Source organism: Oncorhynchus mykiss, chromosome 7 (genome assembly GCF_013265735.2).
Source record: "Oncorhynchus mykiss isolate Arlee chromosome 7, USDA_OmykA_1.1, whole genome shotgun sequence".
Lineage (NCBI taxonomy): Eukaryota > Metazoa > Chordata > Actinopteri > Salmoniformes > Salmonidae > Oncorhynchus > Oncorhynchus mykiss.
In genome coordinates, this window is record NC_048571.1 from 13,549,373 (window position 1) to 13,574,823 (window position 25,451).

At 44.5% G+C, this 25,451-nt stretch overlaps 4 protein-coding genes across 5 annotated transcripts; 2 read left to right on the forward strand and 2 right to left on the reverse strand.

Annotated features, from left to right (window-relative positions):
* Positions 1 to 885: 885 nt before the first annotated feature.
* LOC110527341 (putative potassium channel regulatory protein) lies at positions 886 to 3,588 on the reverse strand. Its single transcript, XM_021608554.2, has 2 exons — positions 2,011 to 3,588; positions 886 to 1,509 (listed from the first exon to the last, which is right to left on the reverse strand). The coding sequence occupies exons 1-2, from the start codon at positions 2,586 to 2,588 to the stop codon at positions 1,254 to 1,256; spliced, it is 834 nt and encodes a 277-aa protein (XP_021464229.2). The 5' UTR covers positions 2,589 to 3,588; the 3' UTR covers positions 886 to 1,253.
* Positions 3,589 to 3,722: 134 nt separating this feature from the next.
* On the forward strand, positions 3,723 to 17,125 carry LOC110527340 (importin subunit alpha-4). Of its 2 annotated transcripts, none has more exons than XM_021608552.2 (16): positions 3,723 to 3,942; positions 6,201 to 6,245; positions 7,459 to 7,548; positions 7,687 to 7,716; positions 7,805 to 7,953; positions 9,547 to 9,632; positions 9,889 to 9,981; positions 10,064 to 10,233; positions 10,986 to 11,030; positions 11,128 to 11,259; positions 13,559 to 13,687; positions 13,915 to 14,019; positions 14,139 to 14,210; positions 14,359 to 14,521; positions 14,670 to 14,764; positions 15,071 to 17,125. In XM_021608552.2, exons 1-16 carry the CDS (start codon positions 3,874 to 3,876, stop codon positions 15,167 to 15,169), a joined length of 1,572 nt encoding a protein of 523 aa, XP_021464227.1. In that variant the 5' UTR covers positions 3,723 to 3,873; the 3' UTR covers positions 15,170 to 17,125. The 2 variants fall into 2 exon arrangements, with proteins under 2 accessions (XP_021464227.1, XP_021464228.1); XM_021608553.2 differs by having other exon boundaries at positions 9,895 to 9,981.
* A 2,812-nt stretch (positions 17,126 to 19,937) lies between these two features.
* On the forward strand, positions 19,938 to 24,329 carry ebpl (EBP like). The gene is made up of 4 exons (XM_036982666.1): positions 19,938 to 20,497; positions 20,589 to 20,658; positions 20,985 to 21,123; positions 23,037 to 24,329. The coding sequence occupies exons 1-4, from the start codon at positions 20,309 to 20,311 to the stop codon at positions 23,272 to 23,274; spliced, it is 636 nt and encodes a 211-aa protein (XP_036838561.1). The 5' UTR covers positions 19,938 to 20,308; the 3' UTR covers positions 23,275 to 24,329.
* Positions 23,320 to 25,371, reverse strand: LOC110527346 (ADP-ribosylation factor-like protein 11). Its single transcript, XM_021608566.2, has 2 exons — positions 25,054 to 25,371; positions 23,320 to 24,100 (listed from the first exon to the last, which is right to left on the reverse strand). The coding sequence occupies exons 1-2, from the start codon at positions 25,278 to 25,280 to the stop codon at positions 23,794 to 23,796; spliced, it is 534 nt and encodes a 177-aa protein (XP_021464241.2). The 5' UTR covers positions 25,281 to 25,371; the 3' UTR covers positions 23,320 to 23,793.
* Positions 25,372 to 25,451: the final 80 nt, after the last annotated feature.

Genomic DNA, 25,451 nt, shown 5'->3' on the forward strand with positions numbered 1-25,451 from the left:
TCAAAACACTTTTTGGCCAATAAAATAAAAAATTATTGACTGGTACTCCTAAAACGTCTCAGGTATGTAGAGACATTAACCAAGTATTAGCACATTGAATAACGGCTTTCTAAGTGGTTTCTAATTTGTAGGTGTTACAACTGACCCTGTGCATACCTCATGGCAGAGGATACAGCATGCTGTCATTGTTCCATGACCATACTATCCCAACCTCATTGGCTTTTCTTGTCTTGTTTCAGATAGAGGAGAACTCTAGCCATCCTTCATACCCAGTTGATGGGTATGTGTGAATGTGTTAGTGTAGATGTGTCAGACCTTGCAGTGCTGAAGCAGCACAGAATGGTTTGTGGGTAATACAGGGATACAGGCTGTACTGTGCTGTTGCAGTAACGCCTGGAGAAACATGGAAAAAAGGATTGGAAGAGTGAAAGCAAAACACACATAGTTCCACCTGCTAGGCTATGTCCTGGAGGGCCACGGTGTATGCAGGCTTTTGTTACAACCCAGCTCTAACACACCTGATTCAACTAATTGTGGTTTAAGACCACAATCAATTAAATCAGGTGTGCCGGAGCACAAGCCTGCATACACCATGGCCCTCCAGGACCAGAGTTGCCCAACCTGTGCTTACACCTATCCTATCCTCTCAGACCTATGATAAGTGTCTAAGGCAAGGGCTTGAGAGTTCAGCCTGGGTACAAGAGAGGATGGCTGTGGTGTTATGTGCATGTCTGTGACAACGTGAGCGAAGCCTGGACATCCGAGGCTTGTGACCGCCATTCTGTGACTGGCTGCCTTGCTGTAGCAGCACGTAAATATTGGAGTTCACCACTGCTGAAGCCTCCAGTATTGACGGTGCTGTTGAAGCAAAGCATTGCCGTTCGACATCAGTCTATGGGCTACCTGGTTGAATAAAACAAAGTTTGTTTTTTCATTGTTTTATTTGTGTTCTTGATCAAATACATTCTCAATTCTATTTCAATTTAGAGAATTGTACTTTTGGAAATATACTTTAGGACACAGGAAATTGATGTCAAATAAAATATACTGTATAAATTGAGACTAATGGTGAGGTGAAGCATATTGACATTATGGCCCTCAACATTATTATCCTTTGTCGCCATCTGCTGGTCAATCCAGTCTGACTCGCAGAGAATGGATCCATCTCAATAGTCTGAAGTCCACTGATATTACAGAACTGGACATGGAAAGGGAACCACTTCAGACTTTTGAGATGCACCCTGACACTGAGTTCACTTTTTCTTTCCTTCACCAAGCTGGCTCTGTGTGTCCTGTCTTCTGAGATGTTCTGCCCTGGGGGTTTCACTCAGTACAACGATCTGGGTATTTCTGCTCCTTTCAAACATGTAGCATTCAGTCTTCTCCTCTTGGGAAACTATCCTTGTGTCGATCAGGCGAAACCCATCCTTCAGAAGGGTGTCTACCAGCAGGCCCAGGACGTTGGTGCTGTTGAGAAGCTTTCTGTCATCCGGCTCAATAGTTACAAACCTGTAAGAGTAAAACAATGCAAGTTTGGTCTTTAAAAATTGTGCATAATATAGTTATTTGAATAAACATACAAGAGTTATTAAGGATCCAGTGTTTCCCCTAACATTACACAGGCGAGTGCCTATACACTAGGCACATAACCTGCTCTCCATGACCCCCGGACTTCTCACTTCCCCCCTGCTGCTCCCCCAATGGGCAATCCCTCAGGGACATTCTACCTGCCCCAATGGACCTTTACCCTGCCCCCACCCCCCAATGGACATGTATTAGTGTTACAGTTGTAAATATGTATATATTTTAATTATTATTTGTATTTTTTCATTCACTTCTCTTTTTGACCTGCACTGTTGGAGCTCGGAGCTTAAGAATTTCACTGTACCCTGCAATTACATCTGCAACTCTGTGCATGTGACTAATAAACTCATCATACAGTATGGAGCCCTTGAGGAATTGGCCAATGGGAGACACTGAGATGGGTATAATAGTGTAACTTCCCCTCACCTGGCAGAGAAGTCATCCCTGGCTAGTTGGTCAGTCCCACAGTGGAACACCATGTCGTGGTGAGAGGGTCTCTGGACCGGTACAGGATGAGGTGTGCTGGGGTTCTGAGGCAGGTGTGGGAAATTCCCATTCAGATTTGGATCTTCCACAAAAATGGATATCCTTCTCGCCAAAGCCTCCAGAGTTTTGTTGTTGGAGCAGAATATTTGGAAGAATCCGTGAGTTTCCTGGACAGAGAAGCGCAACTCTAGAACCTCAACTCTGGATCGATGGCTGTTCCTCTCAACCCAAAGTGCCAAAGGATGCAAACCATAGAACTGTGCTTCTTGAGCCAAGCCATTGTAGTCAGAGAAGTCTGCTGGCAAGGTGATTTGACCTGTCCTCATATAATCCAGGATGTATTTAAAGAAAGTCCCATCTCTATCTACAAAAACTTGTCCACTGATAACTTTAAAATCTGCGTCTTTGCCATCCAGGATCCTAGCTATTCTTGAGTCTTGGTGTCTTCTGAGAGTTGACAGAGTAGTGGTGAATGTTTGACCTCCAATATTGAATGTTATTAAGTCCTGGGCACTCATGTTTAGATGACTGACAGTTTAAATCATTGCAGACAAGAATGGGTCTGAGGAGAGGAGTGGTATTCAGTGAACATATCCTGGCAACACCAACCGTAAACAAAACAAATTTCATGCTAGGTGAGTGCAGTCACATAACTTCAGTTGGAGAGGCTGGTGACAGTGCAGAATGTTACCACTAGGGGCTAATATGAGCCACAAATTGAAATTGATCATTGAGCCCCAATGGAGTAAATCGAGTAATAAAACACAGGAGGTTGGAGGCACCTTAATTGGGGAGGACGGGCTCGTGGTTATGGCTGGAGCAGAAAAGTATAAAATACATGGTTACCATGTGTTTGATGCCATTCAATTCATTCCATTCCAGCCATAATTATGAGCTGTGCTCCCCCCAGCAACCTCAAGGGGTACTAAAGTTACTAAATGGAGTACAGAGAGGTTGGCCCCCCGGATGGTTGATTTGGCTCCTGACAGTAGACATTGGTCTAAAGTTACATCTACATTCAACATGGGATTAGCATTATCCTTTTTTTGTTGCATTGTTTTTTATGCTTTAGCTTTGTGTCTCTTTTATTCAGTTTACCCTCCTGTCAGTTTAGTTCAATAAATGACAGTGAGTGGCACTTAATCTGCACTAATCTGAAAAAAAAATAGGATGGGTAATATGTGAGCATATGTTTATGTAGTTTCCTCAAATTCAATGTGATAATGTTTATTTAGTTGTAGGTAATACATTAAAGCAATAATAAACAACAAACTGTAGTAGTGATTTGATTGTTTTTCTGTTCAAATATTAGTGTAACTACATTTGTGTGGATTAACAGTAAAGTCAATTAATTTCTTGTTTAATTTGTGAAGCATTGATCTTAAGTGATTCTTCATAATGAAGTCCTCCCTTTGGGCTCAAATCCAACCTATCTGTCAACAACAGCAAGCAATCCGTGTAAAGTAGCCAGCCATAGCATAGTTGATTAGCAAGTCGTTTGGTAATAATGTACAGTATCTTCATTGGAGACAAAAAAAACGATATATTGCAGCAATTTAAGGGTATCAACTAGTTACATTGCGCAACAATTTTGCAAGGAAGTGGGTTCACCAGGGTTCACACATACTAGCCATAGGCTTCCTCCCCCAATTGACAGGATTCCGTGGCTCCTCCTTGACGAGATTATCCCATCGCGGTGTATCACGTCTGGACAGCCACCCTCGGCAAAACAGCAGTACGTTTTCTCTTTTCCCACCGGAGCTTCAAGCGCAGGATAGCCAAACATCCCGAACACAGACAGCCATGGCAGAAAACGCCGATTTGGATAACCACCGAATTAAGAGCTTCAAAAATAAGGGGCGCGATGTCGAGGTGAGAATCTAGCTAGGCTAACGTTAGCTGGCTGGCTGGCTGGCTGGCTAACTAGCCGTTAGCAACGAGTGCTTGCGAACACTCGGGGTTACCTAGTTCTCAATTCGGTTTGGTTGCTGCAGTATTCATTGTCCGTCCGTGTTGAAGTTATCTTTTTCTATAATGTGTCGCCGATTATGATATCATCCACATTCACTAACTAACTAAAGTGTATCATGCGGAGCGGGCGCGGCTTTCGCAAGGCCTGCTAGTTAGCCAGGAAAGTTGCTAACTCCGTGCTTGCTAGCAGCTAGCTAGGTTGTGAGGAACATATTTTTGGAAATGAACTATTCTGGCATCAACTAAACTAAATGAAAGTAATAGTTATAATTGGTAAAAGGCACCAGACAACTAACTATCTTGATGTTGGTCATGGGCATGACATTTGATATTTCGAGTTGGCAAGTCAGTCACTGTAACTTAACTGAGCTAGCTAGATACGCTTACCAGCTAACCAAACCAGCTAATTATAGCTAGTTGTATGTGTCAAAATGGGCGGATGATGCACATTAACTGTTACAAAACAACTAGCACAACTCAACTTCCACGGCTGCAACAGTTGAGATTCGGGGTTATTAATCAGTTTATAATAATATACCCAGCTAACTAACTCATACGTGAATGAACAGCTTGCAATTCAATGTCCCAGTGACCGCAGGGTGGGTGTTTAACAAACAGTGAGTTAGAGCAGTTGCACCATAAACACCATAGCACATCTGGAACTAAAGCTAATGATGCTACTGTCACCATGCTGATTCAATACAACTCCAGAGTGGCGCAGCGGTCTAAGGCACTGCCTCTCAGTGCAAAGGTACAATTAAAACCTCACACTCGATGATTAGGGACACACATTTAATTCAAAGGGACATGCCATTTCCCTTGTATCTGTATTGATCACACATCCTTAACATAAATATTCCACTTTTGGGACGACATAACATGTTGACTATCCCATATTCTTATGTATTAGAAACACAGTAATCTCGGATGGAGGTCATGATGGATTACTGTCCATCTGGTATGTGCTATATTGAGCGAAGAGGAAACAGAAGTGCGGCATGGTTGTTTTGGGGCCAAGTGCCAGTGTGACTTGCACATGTCTAACGACCCACCAGCCCTGCTGATAAGCTTGCAGCAGCTAAGCCAAGAATTCGAAATGGATCACTTGTTGTCAGAGATGAAAGGCCTTGTCCAGATACAGCCCCTATCCTTTAGGCACAGTAACCTATCAGATCTATAGAAGTGCCCCAGGGCAACACATTCACCCTGCTCCTATAGTGCTGAATTCTACTGCATCAAAGAGGACACACACAACATCTTCAGTGAGATTTAGGCTGTGTTTAGACTTCAAGGAATGTTAAAAGCTGTAGGATACAGAAAATGTATCCCTTTCACAAGTTCTGACCTACACCACCACAGAGGGCCACAGTGACTGCCGTGTATGATGTTGATAGAATACAATAATAATCCCAACATATAACAGGATACTCCACAATCAACATTGGCTATGCAGAATAAGTAGTATTCAAATGTAAAGAAAGGTTGAAGACCTCTGGTGTGTTCTCCAGGAGCTGAGGCAGTCTTCCCTCTCACAGGAAGTCGCCCTCTTGTCCCAGCATGGAATGAGTGTCCCAGAGAAATGCTTGGAATTCCATAGATTTGATCGATCGTTGTTGAGTTTCAGAGGTCTCTGACTTCCTCCTCCCAGCTGGCCAGCTGAGCCACTCTCAGGCTTTCTCTCATGGCTGATTCACTATCCTCCCTAAACACAGTTCCCACAAAAGGCAGTGTTGACCAAACATTGTGTTCCGTCTTCAATAGATGGAGTGTTTCAAACACATATGGAACCACATCAGTTTTTTACTGCGACCTTGAGTTAGGGTGTCAGATCAGGGGCAGGGTTTTGCCAGCAGCAGCGGGTCACACCTTTGAGTTGGTGGATAAATGTAAACAGAATCATTGCTTGCATGAGGGAGGTTACACAGCGTTAGTAATATGAACCAGGATGCCCCGACTGGCAATCAAGTTAACATGATCCTCTGCCGCCTGTTGCCAACATGCAGCAGTACACTTGTAATCTAAAGCCCAGTCTGTAAACAAAATGGAGCCAGTTCCAATTGACTAACATTGCATGTGGTTTGTTTGAGTGTATGGGCTGTCTTTTTAATGCTCCAGTAGTTAGGCTCATCTCTGACTGTTCTCCTCTCTCTCTCTTACAGACTATGCGAAGACATCGCAATGAAGTGACAGTGGAGCTGAGAAAGGTGAGCCTCAGCATCTCTATTGACTGTTTATAGTTCAGTTGCATCCAGTGGACTAACCCATTAGCCTACTCCTGCTCCTCCCCACACTGAAATTAGAAAGGCTCCACACTATCCTCTTGAGTTTCACCCTTCACCTCCCACCCTACCACACCTCTCTGGTCTCTGTTTGTGTCCTGGCCCACTCCACAGATGTCATTCCAGCGCTGCCGTGTCTGTCATGTACCTCTTATTTTGGTATGCGTGGCACAACTGTAAATTGAATTGATACATGCATGCCCTTTTTCCAGCCTGTTAAGTCTCTCTGGGATGTGGATGTTAGGTGGAAGCAGGGTTATATAATTAATTCACCTTTATTTTGACGGGAAATGTTGCAGTCTCTGTTCTCTATAGCAGACTCTATAGCAGCTTCTCTGGTTGGAACCATGACTATTAGAGGGGTTGGTGCCAAACTGAACTTAGATCAGCATCTGTGTGGGGGGACGACGACGACTTCATTCCATTGGGATATGACTCTGAGCTAGAGCTGAGATGGATGATACAATGAAAATGATTGACACTGACCATACCGGTCACTTATTGCAGGCATTTATCTGATATCGTTCATTACGATAAGAAGCCTATATTAGAGAAAAGAGAAGTTTGAAATCAAATACATTTTCTAAAATGGGTGATTTGAGAAAATGTACAAGCGCTGCACATCAATGTTCCAAACTTATCATTATTGCATCAATTCAGACAATTTAGCGCGGTATGGATTTTTGTCCATATCGCCCAGCTCTACTCTGAGCCCTTGGTCTTTGCACTAAGGCCCCAACATGTCCTCTGAATGCGGCTTGCAGAAGTGTTTCAGGAAGTCTGAGCTGACCAGAAGTGTGAGAGAACTTCAGTTTTTTTCTGCTAAAAAGCCATGTCCTACCCTTACAGAAGAGCAAACCACTAATGTAGGTTGTAGGATGAGTGACACAGCAGTTCTCTCACATAGCATGTGTGCTGCAGAAGAGAACCGTCTGTGCAGAGATGGATGCATTCCTCCCTCATGCTATCTGCCACTAACATCACTGGGAGGTTATGGGAGCAGTCTTAGCCTGTAGGGGTCAAGCAGGGAATCTATTCCCGCTCTGTGTGGGTGAATGTTTCCAATAGCATTCACTCCTATATTCCTTCTAGGATTCAACACTTAAAAAATATATATATATATATTTTCTCCCCCCAGAACAAACGAGATGAGCACCTTCTGAAGAAGAGGAACGTTCCACAGGAGGAGAGCCTGGAAGACTCGGACATAGACTCTGACTTCAAAGGGGTGAGTCAGTCCTCTTTCTCTCTCACACTACGACTTCAAGTTCAGGAATGACAGGGATATGTTTCCTAGCTCTAACCCTGCAACATGTAAACGCGTAGCTACAGCAAATCTCACAACTCTAGTTTTTTTGTTTTGCAGCAAAATGTAACACTGGAAGCCATCTTACAGGTAAGCCTGCATTCTGTCAGTGTTGTTGAGAACCATACACCTTGAGCTGTTGGCGCTAACCTCGTGTTCTCGCTCTCCTTCCTGTCAGAATGCTGTCAGTGACAACGGACTCATCCAGCTCAGTGCCGTGCAGGCAGCCAGAAAACTCCTGTCCAGTGACAGAAACCCCCCCATCGACGACTTGATTAAGTCTGGCATCCTGCCCATCCTGGTCAAATGCCTGGAGAGGGACGACAAGTAAGTCTGCTTTATGGGGGGGAGGAAGAGACTGTATGGGTCATGGGGCACCTTTGCCCTGGAAGAGTAATTAAAAGATGAGGGCGGTAAATTGCCCCCGTGTTAATTCTGTGTGATGCCCCCGTTCAAAAGTTGGAGAAGTGCGAAAGGAGAGAAGGAGAGAAAACCGGAGCGTGAATGAGTGGGTAGACTAGCCCCGTATGTGTCAGACTGCTCACTCTCCATTGTCTCTCTACATTCTCTGTCATGCTCTGGGGCTACTGGTGTGCCCTCCCTCTCCTCCGCATGGCTGGGCTGATGTGAACACTGTAGCAGGCTGCAGACACAGACGGATAGGAGAGAAAGTGTGTGTTCCGCTCTGCTGCACTAGTACTGCCCCACAGCTGACAGCTCTGTCTCTTCAGTGGTGGGGATGGGGAGCGATTAGGGGGAACTCCCCTGGACATGGACTGGTGGGTGGGATGAGATGGGGGGGCAGGGCTTAATGTGCAGGGTGGGGTGTCACGCTAGGACAGGCACAGGGCTGCTAGAGACATGGGGGGATTTATGTGTTGTGTAGAAAGGGGAGGTTGGGTGATGGAGGCAGGAGCTTTGAGGCAACGATAGATAGATAGATATATATACACACACTACCGTTCAGAAGTTTGGGGTCACTTGGAAATATACTTGTTTTGAAAGAGAGCACATTTTTTGTCCATTAAAATAGCATGAAATTGATCAGAAATTTATTTTTATTTATTTATTTTACCTTTATTTAACCAGGCAAGTCAGTTAAGAACAAATTCTTATTTTCAATGACGGCCTGAGAACAGTGGGTTAACTGCCTGTTCAGGGGCAGAACGACAGATTTGTACCTTGTCAGCTCGGGGGTTTGAACTCACAACCTTCCGGTTACTAGTCCAACGCTCTAACCACTAGGCTACCCTGCCGCCAGTCTAAACATCAACAGTGAAGAGGCGACTCCGGGATGCCGACCTTCTAGGCAGAGTTGCAAAGAAAAAGCCATATCTCAGACTGGCCAATAAAAAAATAAAGATTAAGATGGGCAAAAGAACACAGACACTGGACAGAGGACCTCTGCCTAGAAGGCCAGCATCCCAGAGTCACCTCTTCACTGTTGATGTTTAGACTGGTGTTTTGCGGGTACTATTTAATGAAGCTGCCAGTTGAGGACTTGTGAGGCGTCTGTTTCTCAAACTAGACACTAATGTCCTCTTGCTCAGTTGTGCACCGGGGCCTCCCACTCCTTTCTATTCTGGTTAGAGGCAGTTTGCGCTAACACAACGTGCCATTGGAACACAGGAGTGATGGTTACTGATAATGGGCCTCTGTACATCAATGTATATATTTAATAAAAAATCTGCCTTCTCCAGCTACAATAGTCATTTACAACATTAATAAGGTCTACACTGTATTTCAGATCAATTTGATGTTATTTTAATGGACAAAAAATGTGCTTTTCTTTCAAAAACAAGGGAATTTCTAAGTGACCCCAAACTTTTGTGGGCTTATTGGTTGTGTTTTGTTGTGTGGGGACAGCTTCTGTTTGTCTCTTCATATAGCTAGGCTCATTTACTCTCTCCTCTTCCCCAGTCCCTCTCTCCAGTTTGAGGCTGCCTGGGCGTTGACCAACATAGCATCAGGGACGTCACAACAGACTCAAGCTGTGGTCAAATCTAGTAAGTAGTTTCTAGTTCTTCTGTGGTCCAGTTTCAAACTGACCCATCAGGCATACATAATGGACCGGTCTATATGAGCCAACCTATCCATCTGGTTCCTGGTATAGAAACACCTGTTCTCAACTGTCTTCCCCATCTCTCTGTCTCTTGTCTGCCAGACCCTCACTCTACCTCTAACTTATGTCTCTTTCTCTACCTGTCTCTAACTGATGTCTGCAATGTTGTCTAACATATGGGTCTGCCTTTCTCTCTACATGTCCAGATGCTGTGCCTCTATTCCTGCGGCTGCTACAATCTCCTCACCAGAACGTATGTGAACAGGCCGTGTGGGCGCTAGGCAACATCATCGGTGAGTGATGGCTCACACACATGCATACACACACACACACTGGCCGATGCCAGTCAATGACACCTGTGTTCTTCCCGTGCAGGCGATGGACCGCAGTGCAGGGATTACGTAATCTCTTTGGGCGTGGTCAAGCCCCTGCTGTCGTTTATTAACCCCTCCATCCCCATCACCTTCCTCCGCAACGTCACCTGGGTCATCGTCAACCTCTGCCGCAACAAGGACCCACCGCCCCCCATGGAGACAGTACAGGAGGTAAGACAGACATTCAATCTAACTGAATTTCGTTGATATCCAATTACGATCTTGTCTCATCGCTGCAACGGTCTCGGGAGAGGCGAAGGTCGTGTCATGCTTCTTCCGAAACATGACCCGCCAAACCGTGCTTCTTAACACCTGCCCGTTTAACCCAGAAGCCAGCTGCACCAATGTGTTGGAGGAAACACCGTCCAGCTGACGACCGAAGTCAGCCTGCAGGCGCCCGGCCCGCCACGAGTCGCTTTAGCGCGATGATCCAAGTAAAGCCCCCCCGGCCAAACCCTCCCCTAACCCTGACGACACTGGGCCAATTGTGCTCCGCCCTAAGGGACTCCTGGTCACGGCCGGTTGTGACACAGCCTGGAATTGAACCCGGGTCTGTAGTGATGCCTCAAGCACTGCGATGCTGCGCCACTCGGGAGGCCAATCTGACTGAATTATGATCTTCACATAGATGTTTGTGTCGTCAATATTAGCTGAACCATTTGCCCAACAGCTCTGGCTGTGTTCCATGTGTTTGGATGATGATGGGGGGGTTTGATTAGGGAAAGTGGTCTGGGACTTTGGGTGCTGCCTAGCATTCTGCTTCCCTGTTCCCAACCATCTAGCCTGGTCCTGGAGGTCTGCATTGTCTGCCTGCTGAAACCGAAGACACCCTGGGTCCTGTCTGATCTGCTCAATAGTCGCTTCATTGTACACCTCCAATCATTATGCCTGACTCTCTCTCCTCTCCTCTCTACCTCTTCCAGATTCTACCTGCTCTCTGTGTATTGATATACCACACTGATATAAATGTAAGTATCACCCTACTATCACAACAGCAAAGCTAGTTGCTTTGCCATTCCCTATGGAAATTCCCTGGTTCTAACTCCGTCCTCTCTCTGTGGTCAGATCCTAGTGGATACAGTGTGGGCCTTGTCCTATCTCACAGACGGAGGGAACGAACAGATCCAGATGGTCATCGACTCGGGGGTTGTCCCCTTCCTCGTCCCCCTGCTCAGCCACCAAGAGGTCAAAGTTCAGGTATGTCTGCTTCCTTTCCCCTGATTGGAAGTAGGATTAGGGCTGTTACGGTGACCGTATTACCGCCACATCAGTGGTCATGAGTCATGTCCGCAGTCAAATGCCACGTGACTGTTTAGTCAGGGTAACTAGGCTTCTATAGCTCTGATGCTGCTGCTGATGGCCATTAGTAGCCTACCAAACTTGCTAACTGCCTGGTACTCAGCACTCTCTTGTCCCTCTAATCACTCTGAAATCAATGCAAATGTATTTGAAAATCTAATCAAACACTTCATGAGAGCTAATGTTGCGCAACATTTTAATAGGCTATGCAATTGCGTGAGAAAACAGTGATGGCTTTATTAAAGAGGAGTATCCCATCAGCTTTCTATTGGCTAGGCCTACTATTATTTTATTTTTTAAACTTTCCTAATATTAAGCACATTGCTTATATTTACAACAGGAGTATAGCCTACTGGCTGGCATGAAAATAAACCACAGCGTCCTCCATTCGCTATATAAGTGCATAGATCGCATAATTTTTTTCCCTCCCTACACCTGTTCCGAGATGGCATTAAATCAAGAATAGTCTGATGGGTGACAATATTAGTCTATCAGTTGTGAGTGATGTATTATCACTTGTGAATGATGCCCAGTGTGTGCAGTAAGGCAAACGGCGCATGCCTTGTTTCGCCCGACTTTTCCCAATCACTTCATGTGGACTATCCCATAGGCCTGTAGTGCCTAACTGGCATACATAGGTGGCGCTTGAGTATCAAGTTTGATGAATTACATTTTCACCATAGAAATGCACCTTTTTTTAAATATTAAAGCATTACATGCAGACTCGCATTTTGGAACATTCATGCTTATTGCCGTGTGCGCGTTGCTGCACTTATGTGATGAAATAGCTTAATAGTTGATCAACATTTTAAGCTAAATGCCCTGATCTGTTGCATCAGCCTCATTTTGATTGCGAGTGGTTGTATTAATTTGGGCTTTATCGCATTCCACAACAGGCCCAGAGAATGTTTAGAATAATTATTTATTCCACAGAAGGACAAGCGGACCAACAGAATAGGTACATTTTTGTACTATGGGGGATAGTAGATTGACATAGGCTAGTGCTTTTGCTGTTCGTTAGGCCTACTCATCTTGTTGGCTGATGAAAAGTAGGCTAAATGTGAACCGTTCTAACATAAGAGCGACGCGCATGTGTTGGTCTTCACTTGTAGCCTACTTCTTAGCTGAGATGCCTGTGAGAAGGACCTGATCACGTGACAGGCATTGGATAATTAATAAGAATTGAAATATGAGAGAACCACGTGAGAGGTGCTTTGGAGCACGGTAGCCGGGAGACAGGAATTATAATTATTATATTCAGCCCAAGGACACAACGGCCACTTTAGTGGCAAATGGCATAGATTTTTTTTAGGGGATTAAGGGGATGCCGCTGGGAAATTCAAGGCCCGTTGAGAATATTATCAAGTGCTTGTCAAATTGTGAATGAGAGAATGATTGTATGCTACCTGCACCAGAAACAGTGCTCATGCCATTCATGAGACTTTATTCAAATCATCATTAGTCGCATCATGCAGCCTTACAATATATTAAAAATTAAAACATATCTCCCAATGTTGGTGTATCAACTAAAGTTGCATAAATAACTCAAACATATAGGAGTACCTGTTTTTTTTTTTTTAACTGCTCAACACAGAATAGCCACATTTGCAAAATTGTTTGGAGAAAATATCCTTTATTTAATTTAGCTATGTTCAGTTGTATTCTTCATACTATAAAATAATGCCATGGAATTCTAAGTAAATCTTGTCGGCTAAACTAGTGTAGCCCACAGCCATTTGGCATAGCCAGATCAGGACCTATCATAAGGAAACTCGGTATGCTATTCTGTTCTTCTGAAATAGACTACATTTTCTTTAGAGCTGTCTAAAATAAATAGTGGATTTATTGTGAGGGTGTAGGCTATATTACATGGATTTATTAGATGTTCCTACGGTCTGCATCAGTGACTTGTAAGCTGTGTGGAAGCCGGGAGATGCTAAACGTGTTTGTGTTAACTGTCAATTACTGTGTGAATGACAGTTTATTTGCTTGACAATCACCGGCTGACAAGATTTCATGACCGTCACATCCCTAAGTAGGATGAAGTCACCCCTACTCTGATCTAAGATCCGTTTCCAGTTTTCCCTCTAATGGTTGAGGTTAGGCTTGTGGGAAGGGTAATATACCTGGAACTTACTGTATGGAATGTGTGACTTCCTGTGATGTCATTAACCACCTATGATGTCATATCCTGTAGACTGCAGCTCTGAGGGCAGTGGGGAACATTGTGACGGGGACAGACGAGCAGACGCAGGTGGTGCTCAACTGTGACGTCCTCTCGCACTTCCCCAACCTGCTCACACACCCCAAGGAGAAGATCAACAAGGTAACAGGCACACTTTTAGATGCTATTGGTGGCATATGTTTGTTTTGCTGTAATTAAGTCCTGTAGCGTTGAAATGGGATGGACCCCAGTGTTGTTTATTTCCAACAGTATCTATACCTCTGTGTAACGGTCTCAGTCGTACTCATGTGGTCCATGGTGTGCGTGTCTGTGGGTTTCTCTCAGCTGAATGGCTTCCTGTGTGTGTGTGTATCCCTCCCGCCCACTAGGAGGCCGTGTGGTTCCTGTCCAACATCACAGCAGGCAACCAGCAGCAGGTGCAGGCCGTCATCGACGCTGGCCTGCTGCCCATGATCATCCACCAGCTGGCTAAGGTGAGTCGCTGAGCCCTTATGTAGCCCTACGAAGCATTATGTAGCCCCTATGTCCTTGTGGAGATCTGTAAGGAACACTACCCTAACCACTGACAACCTCTCTCTGTGTTTGTCTGCAGGGAGACTTTGGCACACAGAAGGAGGCAGCCTGGGCCATCAGCAACTTGACAATAAGTGGAAGAAAAGATCAGGTATGTTCTACCAGGGCTGTTTCCATCAATACCCAATCCATACAGCGTTGCATTTTGTATGGTCCTGATTGGCTGGTTAAGTTTACCCATCTGTAGGCAAAGCACGGCCCCGATAGGCTGATCTGCTATGTTCTACCCGACCCTATAGGTGGAGTACCTGGTGCAGCAGAATGTGGTTCCTCCGTTCTGCAGCCTGCTGTCTGTGAAGGACTCCCAGGTGGTTCAGGTGGTCCTAGACGGCCTCAAGAACGTCCTCATCATGGCCGGGGACGAGGCCAGCACTATCGCTGAGATCATAGAGGAGTGTGGAGGTCAGTGTGTGTGTTAGAGGGGGGAGTGCTTGTGTGTCAGTTCACCATGTTGCCATTGTATGACAGTGTAGTGTTGCTATTGTGAAGCACACATTCTAGATTGATTCACTGCGATGGACTTTCATGCTAATTTCTCTCTGCCCATTAGGTCTAGAGAAGATCGAGAACCTCCAGCAGCATGAAAACGAGGATATCTACAAACTAGCCTTCGAGATCATCGACCAGTACTTCTCAGGAGACGATGTGAGTACCTCTGCTCTGACAGAAGCCCTACAGTTTGCACACCGTTAGAACCCAGCGCTGTCCTGACAGTGCTGTGCTGGGTGTAGGATGTGTGCTACAGAAACACAGGGCCTTTTTCCTCCGCTTCCTCTGTCAATGGGGTAAGATGGATGAATCGGCTATAGGCCTTGCTACAAAATTCTATATAAAATCTAATGAAAAATTGACCTATGTTTTCTGTAGTGACAGTGAATCTAGTCTCCACTCTGTGTGTTTGTTCATCTATGGCACCACCCTGATCCATTTATTTTCCTTCTCTCTTTTTAGATTGACGAGGATCCCAGCTTGATCCCCGAAGCCACTCAGGGCGGAACATTCAACTTTGACCCCGCCACCAACCTGCAAGCAAAGGAGTTCAAGTTTTAAAGGCAAACGGCCACCTAGTAGGTCTAACTCTCTAGCTGCTCTGAACCCTCAAGTCACCTCCTTCCCAACATCAATCACTGACTCACTAACAACAGTTCAAGCACTGAAGGAAGGATCATTGTTATCCATCTCTTTTCAAGCATCTCACAGCGATGCTTATAAATGTTCCAGAAAGAGAAAACGCCTCGTCCGTCATTCCTGCAGTTGCCAAAAAGTTGCTATTATCCTCTCTTACTCAGACACGTTCACACACACACACATACACACTGAAGAGACTGAAGTCATCTGTGTGCATGGACCAATGATCTTGTTCTACCAATCATCATATCAGCAAAGAAGAGGAATGGTCTCATTTAAAGGCGTGCTCTTCTCTGGAGTCTGGGATCAGAGCACGTTGGACACAGCGACTGAAGACACTCAACCTCCGAGTTAATTGACTCTTGAGGAGTACGGACAGCATCTAGGCCGTCCTTTGTTAAACATTCTAATTGATGACCTCATCAAAGGGCTGTTAATTATTCAGTCCTCATTGAACTACAGTTTTTTTTGGAACAGAACACTGAGAATGACTGCTCTCAAACCCCTTCTCAGAGGGTAGAGAAGTGAGCAGTCGACATATTCCCAAGTGGACTGAACAGATTTCAACAACCACCTATCACTATAATATGTTTCCTTTTAGTTGTGAAATCATCATGAAAAACAATGGATTTAAAGTACAAAAAATATATATTTAAAATTATGCAACAGGGAAATTCTGAAATTAATAACAAGGAAGACTTTGTAGCATTGATCTATGGATGGCTTGCTGGTGGAATGGTTTTTGGGTTGAAAGGAGGGGGAAGGGGAGGGGAGTTGAGCTGGAACCAAACGCACCTCTCCTCAGAACTTCTAAACTGGGTTTTTGGATTAGTCCCTCTTACCAGGTTCTATCCTCTGAACGAGAAACCCCTCAACAACAAATAAGTCTTAAAAACCAGGCTTCAACTGGGCGTTTCCAAAAGACATCCATCTCCTCTTGCAGGGGAGACATATCGTCGGACATTGAATTTAATGACTCGAGAATTTGAGGAAATATTTTGGAAAGATATATTGGTAGAGGGACAGAGAAAGACGATGTAACACTGATTTCATCTGTGTAGATTCCACATCTGCAGTTTCTATTCAGTCTTATGCACACTTCAGTCACCCCTCCCTCTGCTTACTGTGTGTGGAAAGCAATGTTTGCTTCAATAAGTCAAAGCTATGGTTGCATTGCAATGGTCCATTGACCATACAGTTGTTCCATATTTTTCTCTTCTATATGCTACATCTAATTCTACAATTTAAGAGTATTTCCCCAACTGTCTGAAGTTTGGTCTGTACAAAGCAGCTGCATTTTGCCAGTCATCCATCGATCGGTTCACTTTGCGAGGCTGTAATGTTTTTACTGTTGAAAGATGAACAGGGAAGTTTTGTTTTTAAACGTGATCGATGACTTGATTGAAAATTCTCTTGTGAACTGGACTTTTGTCTTGATTTCCCTCCAGCATTTATTTGTGAAGGGACCGGAAAAAACAAATTACATTTGGACTAATGTAGTTATGTTTTGGCTGCTAACTACTGAGAAGGCATGGGGATTATTTCAGGGGAGCGGCCCACGCCTTTTTGGACTAGCCATTCACAACCGATGAAGAAAGTCTAGCTGGTGTACAGTCATTGATCTAGATTCTAGAGACATAGAATGAGAGCCACTTTAAAGAATGGAATTTTTTGTCTTGTATCAAAGTGATACAAGCTTATGCTTTTGGGCAAGATTTTTACTTGCTAACGAAACATGTACTAAAGACGAAAAAGCAACAGATAGCATTTTGGCCTCTGTCTTACTTTTTATACATTTTAGAATCCATATCTCTTTAAGGTGGCTCACAATGTTCCTTTCAACTCTTGTGTATATTAAAGAAAATGAGTTGAAATCCATTTAGCCGTTTGGTCACTTGTGTTTTTTCACTAGGTAAACTGAGAACCATGGCAAATGCACACTGTTTATTTGGATCCCCATTTTGTTTTTGCAGAAGCAGCAGCTACTCTTCCTGGGGTCTACAAAACTGATAGACAAGGACAGTCGCAACAATGTACACTGCTCAAAAAATAAAGGGAACACTAAAATAACACATCCTAGATCTGAATGAATGAAATATTCTTATTAAATACTTTTTTCTTTACATAGTTGAATGTGCTGACAACAAAATCACGCAAAAATTATCAATGGAAATCAAATTTATCAACCCATGGAGGTCTGGATTTGGAGTCACACTCAAAATTAAAGTGGAAAACCACACTACAGGCTGATCCAACTTTGATGTAATGTCCTTAAAACAAGTCAAAATGAGGCTCAGTAGTGTGTGTGTGGCCTCCACGTGCCTGTATGACCTCCCTACAATGCCTGGGCATGCTCCTGATGAGGTGGCGGGTGGTCTCCTGAGGGATCTCCTCCCAGACCTGGACTAAAGCATCCGCCAACTCCTGGACAGTCTGTGGTGCAACGTGGCATTGGTGGATGGAGCGGGACATGATGTCCCAGATGTGCTCAATTGGATTCAGGTCTGGGGAACGGGCGGGCCAGTCCATAGCATCAATGCCTTCCTCTTGCAGGAACTGCTGACACACTCCAGCCACATGAGGTCTAGCATTGTCTTGCATTAGGAGGAACCCAGGGCCAACCGCACCAGCATATGGTCTCACAAGGGGTCTGAGGATCTCATCTCGGTACCTAATGGCAGTCAGGCTACCTCTGGCGAGCACATGGAGGGCTGTGCGGCCCCCCAAAGAAATGCCACCCCACACCATGACTGACCCACCGCCAAACCGGTCATGCTGGAGGATGTTGCAGGCAGCAGAACGTTCTCCACGGCGTCTCCAGACTGTCACGTCTGTCACATGTGCTCAGTGTGAACCTGCCTTCATCAGTGATGAGCACAAGGCGCCAGTGGCGAATTTGCCAATCTTGGTGTTCTCTGGCAAATGCCAAACGTCCTGCACGGTGTTGGGCTGTAAGCACAACCCCCACCTGTGGACGTTGGGCCCTCATGGATTCTGTTTCTGACCGTTTGAGCAGACACATGCACATTTGGGGCCTGCTGGAGTTCATTTTGCAGGGCTCTGGCAGTGCTCCTCCTGCTCTTCCTTGCACAAAGGCTGAGGTAGCGGTCCTGCTGCTGGGTTGTTGCCCTCCTACGGCCTCCTCCACGTCTCCTGATGTACTGGCCTGTCTCCTGGTACCGTCTCCATGCTCTGGACACTACGCTGACAGACACAGCAAACCTTCTTGCCACAGCTCGCATTGATTTCCATCCTGGATGAGCTGCACTACCTGAGCCACTTGTGTGGGTTGTAGACTCCGTCTCATGCTACCACTAGAGTGAAAGCACCGCCAGCATTCAAAAGTGACCAAAACATCAGCCAGGAAGCATAGGAACTGAGAAGTGGTCTGTGGTTATCATCTGCAGAACCACTCCTTTATTGGGGTTGTCTTGCTAATTGCCTATAATTTCCATCTGTTGTCTATTCCATTTGCACAACAGCATGTGAAATGTATTGTCAATCAGTGTTGCTTCCTAAGTGGACAGTTTGATTTCACAGAAGTGTGATTGACTTGGAGTTACATTGTGTTGTTTAAGTGTTCCCTTTATTTTTTTGAGCAGTGTATAATGTATAATACCAGTGGTGGAAGAAGTACATAATTGTCATACTTGAGTAAAAGTAAAGATACCTTAATAGAAACTGACTCAAGTAAAGTGAAGGTCACCCAGTAAACTAATACTTGAGTAAAAGTATGGGTAAAAAGTATAAATGCCAAATTCCTTTATATTAAGCAGACCAGACAGCACCATTTTCTTGTTTTTTAAATGTCAGGGGCACACTCCAACACTCAGACAATTTAGAAATTAAGCATTTGTTTAGTGAGTAGGTCAGATCATCGGCATTAGGGGTGACTAGAGTTGTTCTCTTGATAAGTGTGAGAAATTGACAATTTTCTGTCCTGCTAAGCATTCAAAATGTAACATGTACTTTTGGATGTTGAGATAAATGTATGGAGTAAAAAGTACATTATTTTCTTTATGAATGTAGTGAAGTAAAAGTAGTCAATATGAATAGTGAAGTACAGATACCCACAACTACTTAAGTACTTTACACCACTGTAAAATACGATATACAAACAGTATAAAGTTTGACTAATCAAATGTACTATGCTTTATTTATACTATTGTCAATCGTTGTCCAATCTGCTGTCCAAGGTCCTGATTTCGGACCTCCTCCTGGTTGATTCTACAATCGGCGTGGCAAGATGGTCGACTGACCGCTCTAACAATTTCTCAAAGGCGAAAGGCATGCGGCAGGCGAGATCAGATGGGAATATTCTAGCCAATGAGAGAGCAGATACCCGTAAGAACTGGCACAACCGATAGAAAAATCGTCGCAATGTCACGTGCAGGACATCAGTACACTCTTAATAATTTAAGTATTATGAAACTTATATTTGATCAAATAAGCCTCACCTATCAAAATAGCAATTCACTTGTATCTTCACTAGATTCGACACTCATTGCTGCCCCCCCCGCCCCACTTGGTCTGCTTAAACGCTTATTTTCACGCAGACAGATTTTGGGCGGAGTCGAGACTCGCTTCGCCTCCGGTTCACCAACTTCAGCTCCCCCTTCATTTTCTCTTAGAAGTGTAGAGATTTATCCGACAGCCAATCATGTACTTCTCACAGCGTGACACGGGCAGGGGGAGACGACTACGGAATCCATTTGGGACAAGACCATAGAGAAGGATAGAGGCCTCTAGTAGCACAAAAAAATATATTAGGATGGGAAGCGCCATTGAGGGCTTCCACCATTGTAATGAAGTCAACTGGGTGGGACTTCCAACTTCATTGAATGATCCCGACTGGTTACTCTGTTAGCGTCATGTCCAACCGGACGGATCAGCCAATCACGAAGAAGAAAATGTATTACTTCAAAATTGAGATTGACAGCATCGGCAGGGCAGGCAGACGCAAAATGGCACAGATGAGTCATCTATCTAGCTTTATGGACGAGACAATAGTTGCAAGTTCAAAGAGTAATTTGCATGGTTTGAGTCGAGTTTTCTGAGAAAATGGTATCGGCGGCGTTTAAAGAAACCCAATCTCTCTTTACTCCAGTGACGGTTTATTCTCTGCTGGCCTGCGCCACTCAGTTCGTCGTGGGATACATCCTCGCGCAGATATGGGGAAGAAAATGCTCTGGACCTGATAGATGGGTGCTCGTGTGGCTTTTCTACGACGCAATTGTTCACATTACTTTGGTGAGTGTGTGATGTGAGTGAGAAGGTGTTGTCAACATAGAAAGTTAATTTGCAGCTCTTATTTGACTCTTTCTACTGTTTGTTCTTACAGGAAGGACCTTTTGTTTACATGTCACTTGTTGGAACCGTGGCAACTTCAGACAATATTTTTGCTGAACTTTGTAAGTAGGCTACCTTGACTGCAATAAAAAACAAATGGATTAAACAAAATGATTTATAGTACTGTGTATTGAACTTTTTTTTTTATCATGCAAAATATAAATTATTACCAATGGTGCGTGTGTTTGAGATGTGCTTTGGAGCCTGGTTGTGGTGAGACATCTAGTGGATATAGTATTAAAATGCTCACATTAAACTGAATAATATACAGGAATGGAATATCAATCACGGTTAATGCTGGAGTAGAACAAAAACGTGCACCCTCTGGCCCTGGGGTCCCCCAGGAATATATTGAGATACTGCTCTAACAGATATTCTGTCCATGTAGGGAAGGAGTATGGAAAGGCAGATGAGCGCTGGCTCCACTCTGACCCCACCATCGTCTCCTTGGAGCTGTTGACGGTGGTCCTGGACGGCATCCTGGCGCTGGTACTTGTCTATGCCATCGTCAAGGACAAACACTACAGGTAGGAACACTGGTACTAAATATGCTTCATTGTCAGGCTTTTATCATGCTTTATGCCATTTCTATATTGGTACCATATTTCTTTATAGAGAACACTAATTATATACAGAATTGTCCCATTACACAAACGAGTGTTTACATCCCATTAGACACTATAAGAATGTAAATTGACTTGCTGTCTTCAGCATGTGATGTGTTGAATGACCTATTACCATATACATAGATGTAATGTGCATTTGGAAAGTATTCAGACCCCTTTTTCCACATTGTTACATTACAGCCTTATTCTAAAATCAAATACTGTTTTCCCCTCAATCTACAAACTATACCCATAATGACAAAGCAAAAACAGGACAAACATTTTTTAAACATTTTATTAAATATAAAGAGATACCTTATTTACGTAAGGATTTTTTGCTATGAGACTCAAAATTGAGCTCCGTGGGCATCCTGTTTCCATTGATCATCCTTGATGTTTCTACAACTTGATCGGAGTCCACCTGTGGTAAATTCAATAGATTGGACATGATTTGGAAAGGCACATACCTGTCTATGTCCCACAGTTGGCAGTGCATGTCAGAGCAAAAACCAAGCCATGAGGTCGAAAGGAATTGTCCGAAGAGCTCCGAGACAGGATTGTGTCAAGGGACCGATCTGGGGAAGGGTACCAAACATTTTCTGCAGCGTTGAAGGTTGCCAAGAACACAGTGGCCTCCATCATTCTTAAATGGAAGAAGTTTGGAACCACCAAGACTCTTCCTAGAGCTGGCCGCCCATCCAAACTGAGCAATCAGGGCGAGAATTGCCTTGGTCGTGGAGGTGACCAAGAACCCGATGGTCACTCTGACAGAGCTCCAGAGTTCCTCTGTGGAGATGTGAGAACCTTCCAGAAGGACAACCATCTTTGCAGCACGCCTCCAATCAGGCCTTTATGGTAGAGTGGCCAGACGGAAGCCACTCCTCAGTAAATGGCACATGGAGCCCTCTTGGAGTTTGCCAAAAGGCACCCAAAGGACAGACCATGGGAAACAAGATTCTCTGGTCAGATGAAATCAAGATTGAACTCTTTGGCCTGAATGCCAAGCGTCACGTCTGGAGGAAACCTCACAGTATCATGCTGTGGGGTTGTTTTACAGCGGCGGAAACTGGGAGACTAGTCAGGATTGAGGGAAAGATGAACGTAGCGAAGTACAGAGAGATCCTTGATGAAAACCTGCTCAGGACCTCAGACTGGGGTGAAGGACTGGGGCAACAGGACAACCACCCTAAGCACACAGCCAAGACAGCGCAGGAGAGGCTTCGAGACAAGTCTCTGGATTTCCTTGAGAAGCCCAGCCAGAGCTCGGACTTGAACCCGATCAAGCATCTCTGGAGAGACCTGAAAATAGCTGTGCAGTGACACTCCCCATCCAACCTGACAGATCTTGAGAGGATCTGCAGAGAAGAATGGGAGAAACTCCCCAAAAACAGGTGTGCCAAGCTTGTAGCATATCCAAGAAGACTCGAGGCTGTAATCGCTACCAAAGTTGCTTTAAAGTACTGAGTATAGTGTCTAAATACTTATGTAAATGTGATATTTCAGGTATTAACACATGTCAAACCTGCAAAAATTTGAAACTTGTTTTTGCTGTGTCATTATTGGATATTGTGTGTAGATTGCTGAGAACCCCCCCCAATTTAATCCATTTTAAAATGTGGCTTTAACGTAACAAAATGTGGAAAAAGTCAAGGGGTCTGAATTCTTTCCTAATGCACTGTACATGGAAAATATAGCCTGGGCGCAAGTTGGTTATCAACCTAAGTAAACGTGTCATTGTTTGTTTTGAATCTCAATGGTCAATGTGTGTTTTTAGCTTGTTTTGTTGTTGCACAGCCTGGCCTTCCGGGTGAATAGTTCTCCATGTTTGTTTTCAGGCACTTTGTCCAGATCACGTTGTGTGTGTGTGAGTTGTACGGAGGCTGGATGACCTTCTGTCCAGACTGGCTGGCAGGCAGCCCCAACCTCAACACAAACCACTGGCTCTACTTATGGATCTACCTGGTCTTCTTCAATGGGGTGTGGGTGGTGGTACCTGGACTGCTGTTGTGGCAATCATGGCTGTCACTCAAACGACTTCACCCCTCCTACCAAGCCCCGAAGAAGCAGAAATAGACATTATTTTGTATGTACATAGTAGGCATTGGCACGCCCACTACCCAAAAGCCTGGCTTCGCACAAATAATATGCCATTTAGCAGACAGACATTAGGTTTAGCATGTTTTATTAGTTTATCATTAATATAAATAGTGATGTATCTGCAAACAAAAATATTAGTTTCCCTAGCTCTTTCCCCACATCTCCACAGTGTAATAATACTCTCCAGTCTCCCTTAACATCACAGCAGTTAAATGTGCCTGCTAAGTGTTAAATCTCAACCATGTTGATTGCACAATCAAAATGCCCAAATATGGATCCTGTGCTTAGTTCATAATTGGATTGAGAATCCTGGCTCTTCCACAATCATTGTTCTGTTATAATCTGCATTTCAAATGGCACCCTATTCCCTTTATAGTGTACTACTGCTGAGGTACTTTAACATTGTTCTAGTTTAAGGTAGTGCACTATATAGTCAGTATCTCTGACTTGTCAAGTGTCTCTCACACAGTGATATCTCCACTGACGTGTCTCCTCTCAGCTCTTCTTGATGAGTTTGGCCACAGAGAGGAAGGCTTGCTGGAGCCCCATTCCCTTCAGGCCGCTGCATGCCTGGATCTGCCAGGCTCGGTCTTTGTAGCTGGGCAGCTCCAGCTGGTTGGACACCTCTCTGATGTTCATGGTGTTGGGGAGGTCCTTCTTGTTAGCCAGCACCATCAGAGGTATTCCCTTCATGTTGTCGTCGGACAGAACATTCTTCAGAGCCTTCTGAGAGTCCCCTATACTGGCCCGGTCACTACTGTCCACCACGAACACCATAGCCTTACAGCCCTCCAGGTAGTGTCTAGCTAATGATATTGCAATTTTAGCAAGTCATTAGTTGAGGATAAAAGGTTATTCTATTCCAGTACTCTAGCAACCTGATCATGGGACCGGAGACAGAATGTGCATTTATTTGTTCTAGACTTTAACTGTCACACCTGATTAAACTACACTGAACAAAAATATAAACTCAACATAGTTTTGGTCCCATGTTTCATGAGCTGAAATAAAAGATTTCCATACGCACAAAAAGCCTCATCTCAAATTTTGTGCACAACTGTGTTTACATCCCTGTTAGTGAGTATTTCTTCCTTGCCAAGATAATCCATCCAGCTGACAGGTGTGACATATCAAGAAGCTGATTAAACAGCATGATCATTACACAGGTGCACCTTGTGCTGGGGACAATAAGGCCACTAAAATGTGCAGTTGTCACATCAAAATTCCACAGATGTCAAGTTGAGGAAGCATGAAATTGGCATGCTAACTGCATAAATGCCCACCAGAGCTGCTGCCAGAGTATTGAATATTAATTTCTCTACCATAAGCTGCCTCCAAAGTCATTTTAGAGAAATTGCGTCCAACTGGCCTCACAACCGCAGACCACGTATAACCCCGCCAGCCCAGGACCTCCATATCCAGCTTCACCTGCGGGATCGTCTGAGACCAGCCACCCAGACAGAAGATGAAACTGTCTGTAATACAGCCCTTTTGTGCAGGGAAAAACATTTTGACTGGCTTGGCCTGGCTCCCCAGTGGATTGGCCTATGCCCTCACAGGCCCACACCCCTGCGTAGTCATGTGAAATCCATAGATTAGGGCCTATTTAATTCAATTGACTGATTTACTGTGACTCAGTAAAATTAATTGTTTATTTTTTGTTCAGTCTAATAACAGGCATTATGATTAGTGGAATGAGATGTTCGTAGTACTGGGCTAAAACAGAAATAGAATAGCACAGAACCAACAACTCGCCTCCAGTTGGCCCTCATCTCCCCCTGTCTGCCCACATCCCACACGGTCAAGGCCATTTTCTTGTTCAGATCCAGGGTCACCACGTTGAAGCCCACGGTGGGGGAAGTATCCATCACCAACCCTGTCTTGAACCTGAAGAGCAGGGTGGACTTCCCAGATGAGCCCAGGCCCATCAGAACAACCGTGGGAGTCCTCTTGATTTCCCTCTTGGATAGAAGCAGCCCCATGACAGACACACTTGGCTAGGCAAAGCAGGGTCTGATGTAGAAGGTAAATAGGAAGTACGGCAGTCCCACCTAGGCAGGGGTGTGGGCCTGTGCGTTAAATAGGCCATACTTCCTATTTACCTTCTACATCAGACCCTGCTTTGCCTAGCCAAGTGTGTCTGTCATGGGGCT

Bases quoted from the DNA above. Each gene is read 5' to 3' on its own strand.
- LOC110527341 (XM_021608554.2), bottom strand. From the start codon at position 2,588: ATGAGTGCCCAGGACTTAATAACATTCAATATTGGAGGTCAAACATTC. The intron at 1,510-2,010 runs GTGAGGGGAAGT...TTACTCTTACAG, and splicing joins AGGGATGACTTCTCTGCCAG to GTTTGTAACTATTGAGCCGG.
- LOC110527340 (XM_021608552.2), top strand. From the start codon at position 3,874: ATGGCAGAAAACGCCGATTTGGATAACCACCGAATTAAGAGCTTCAAA. The intron at 11,031-11,127 runs GTAAGTATCACC...CTCTGTGGTCAG, and splicing joins TATACCACACTGATATAAAT to ATCCTAGTGGATACAGTGTG. The intron at 14,522-14,669 runs GTCAGTGTGTGT...TCTGCCCATTAG, and splicing joins GATCATAGAGGAGTGTGGAG to GTCTAGAGAAGATCGAGAAC.
- ebpl (XM_036982666.1), top strand. From the start codon at position 20,309: ATGGTATCGGCGGCGTTTAAAGAAACCCAATCTCTCTTTACTCCAGTG. The intron at 20,659-20,984 runs GTAAGTAGGCTA...CTGTCCATGTAG, and splicing joins CAATATTTTTGCTGAACTTT to GGAAGGAGTATGGAAAGGCA. The intron at 21,124-23,036 runs GTAGGAACACTG...GTTTGTTTTCAG, and splicing joins GTCAAGGACAAACACTACAG to GCACTTTGTCCAGATCACGT.
- LOC110527346 (XM_021608566.2), bottom strand. From the start codon at position 25,280: ATGGGGCTGCTTCTATCCAAGAGGGAAATCAAGAGGACTCCCACGGTT. The intron at 24,101-25,053 runs GCGAGTTGTTGG...ATCATTAGCTAG, and splicing joins GAGATGAGGGCCAACTGGAG to ACACTACCTGGAGGGCTGTA.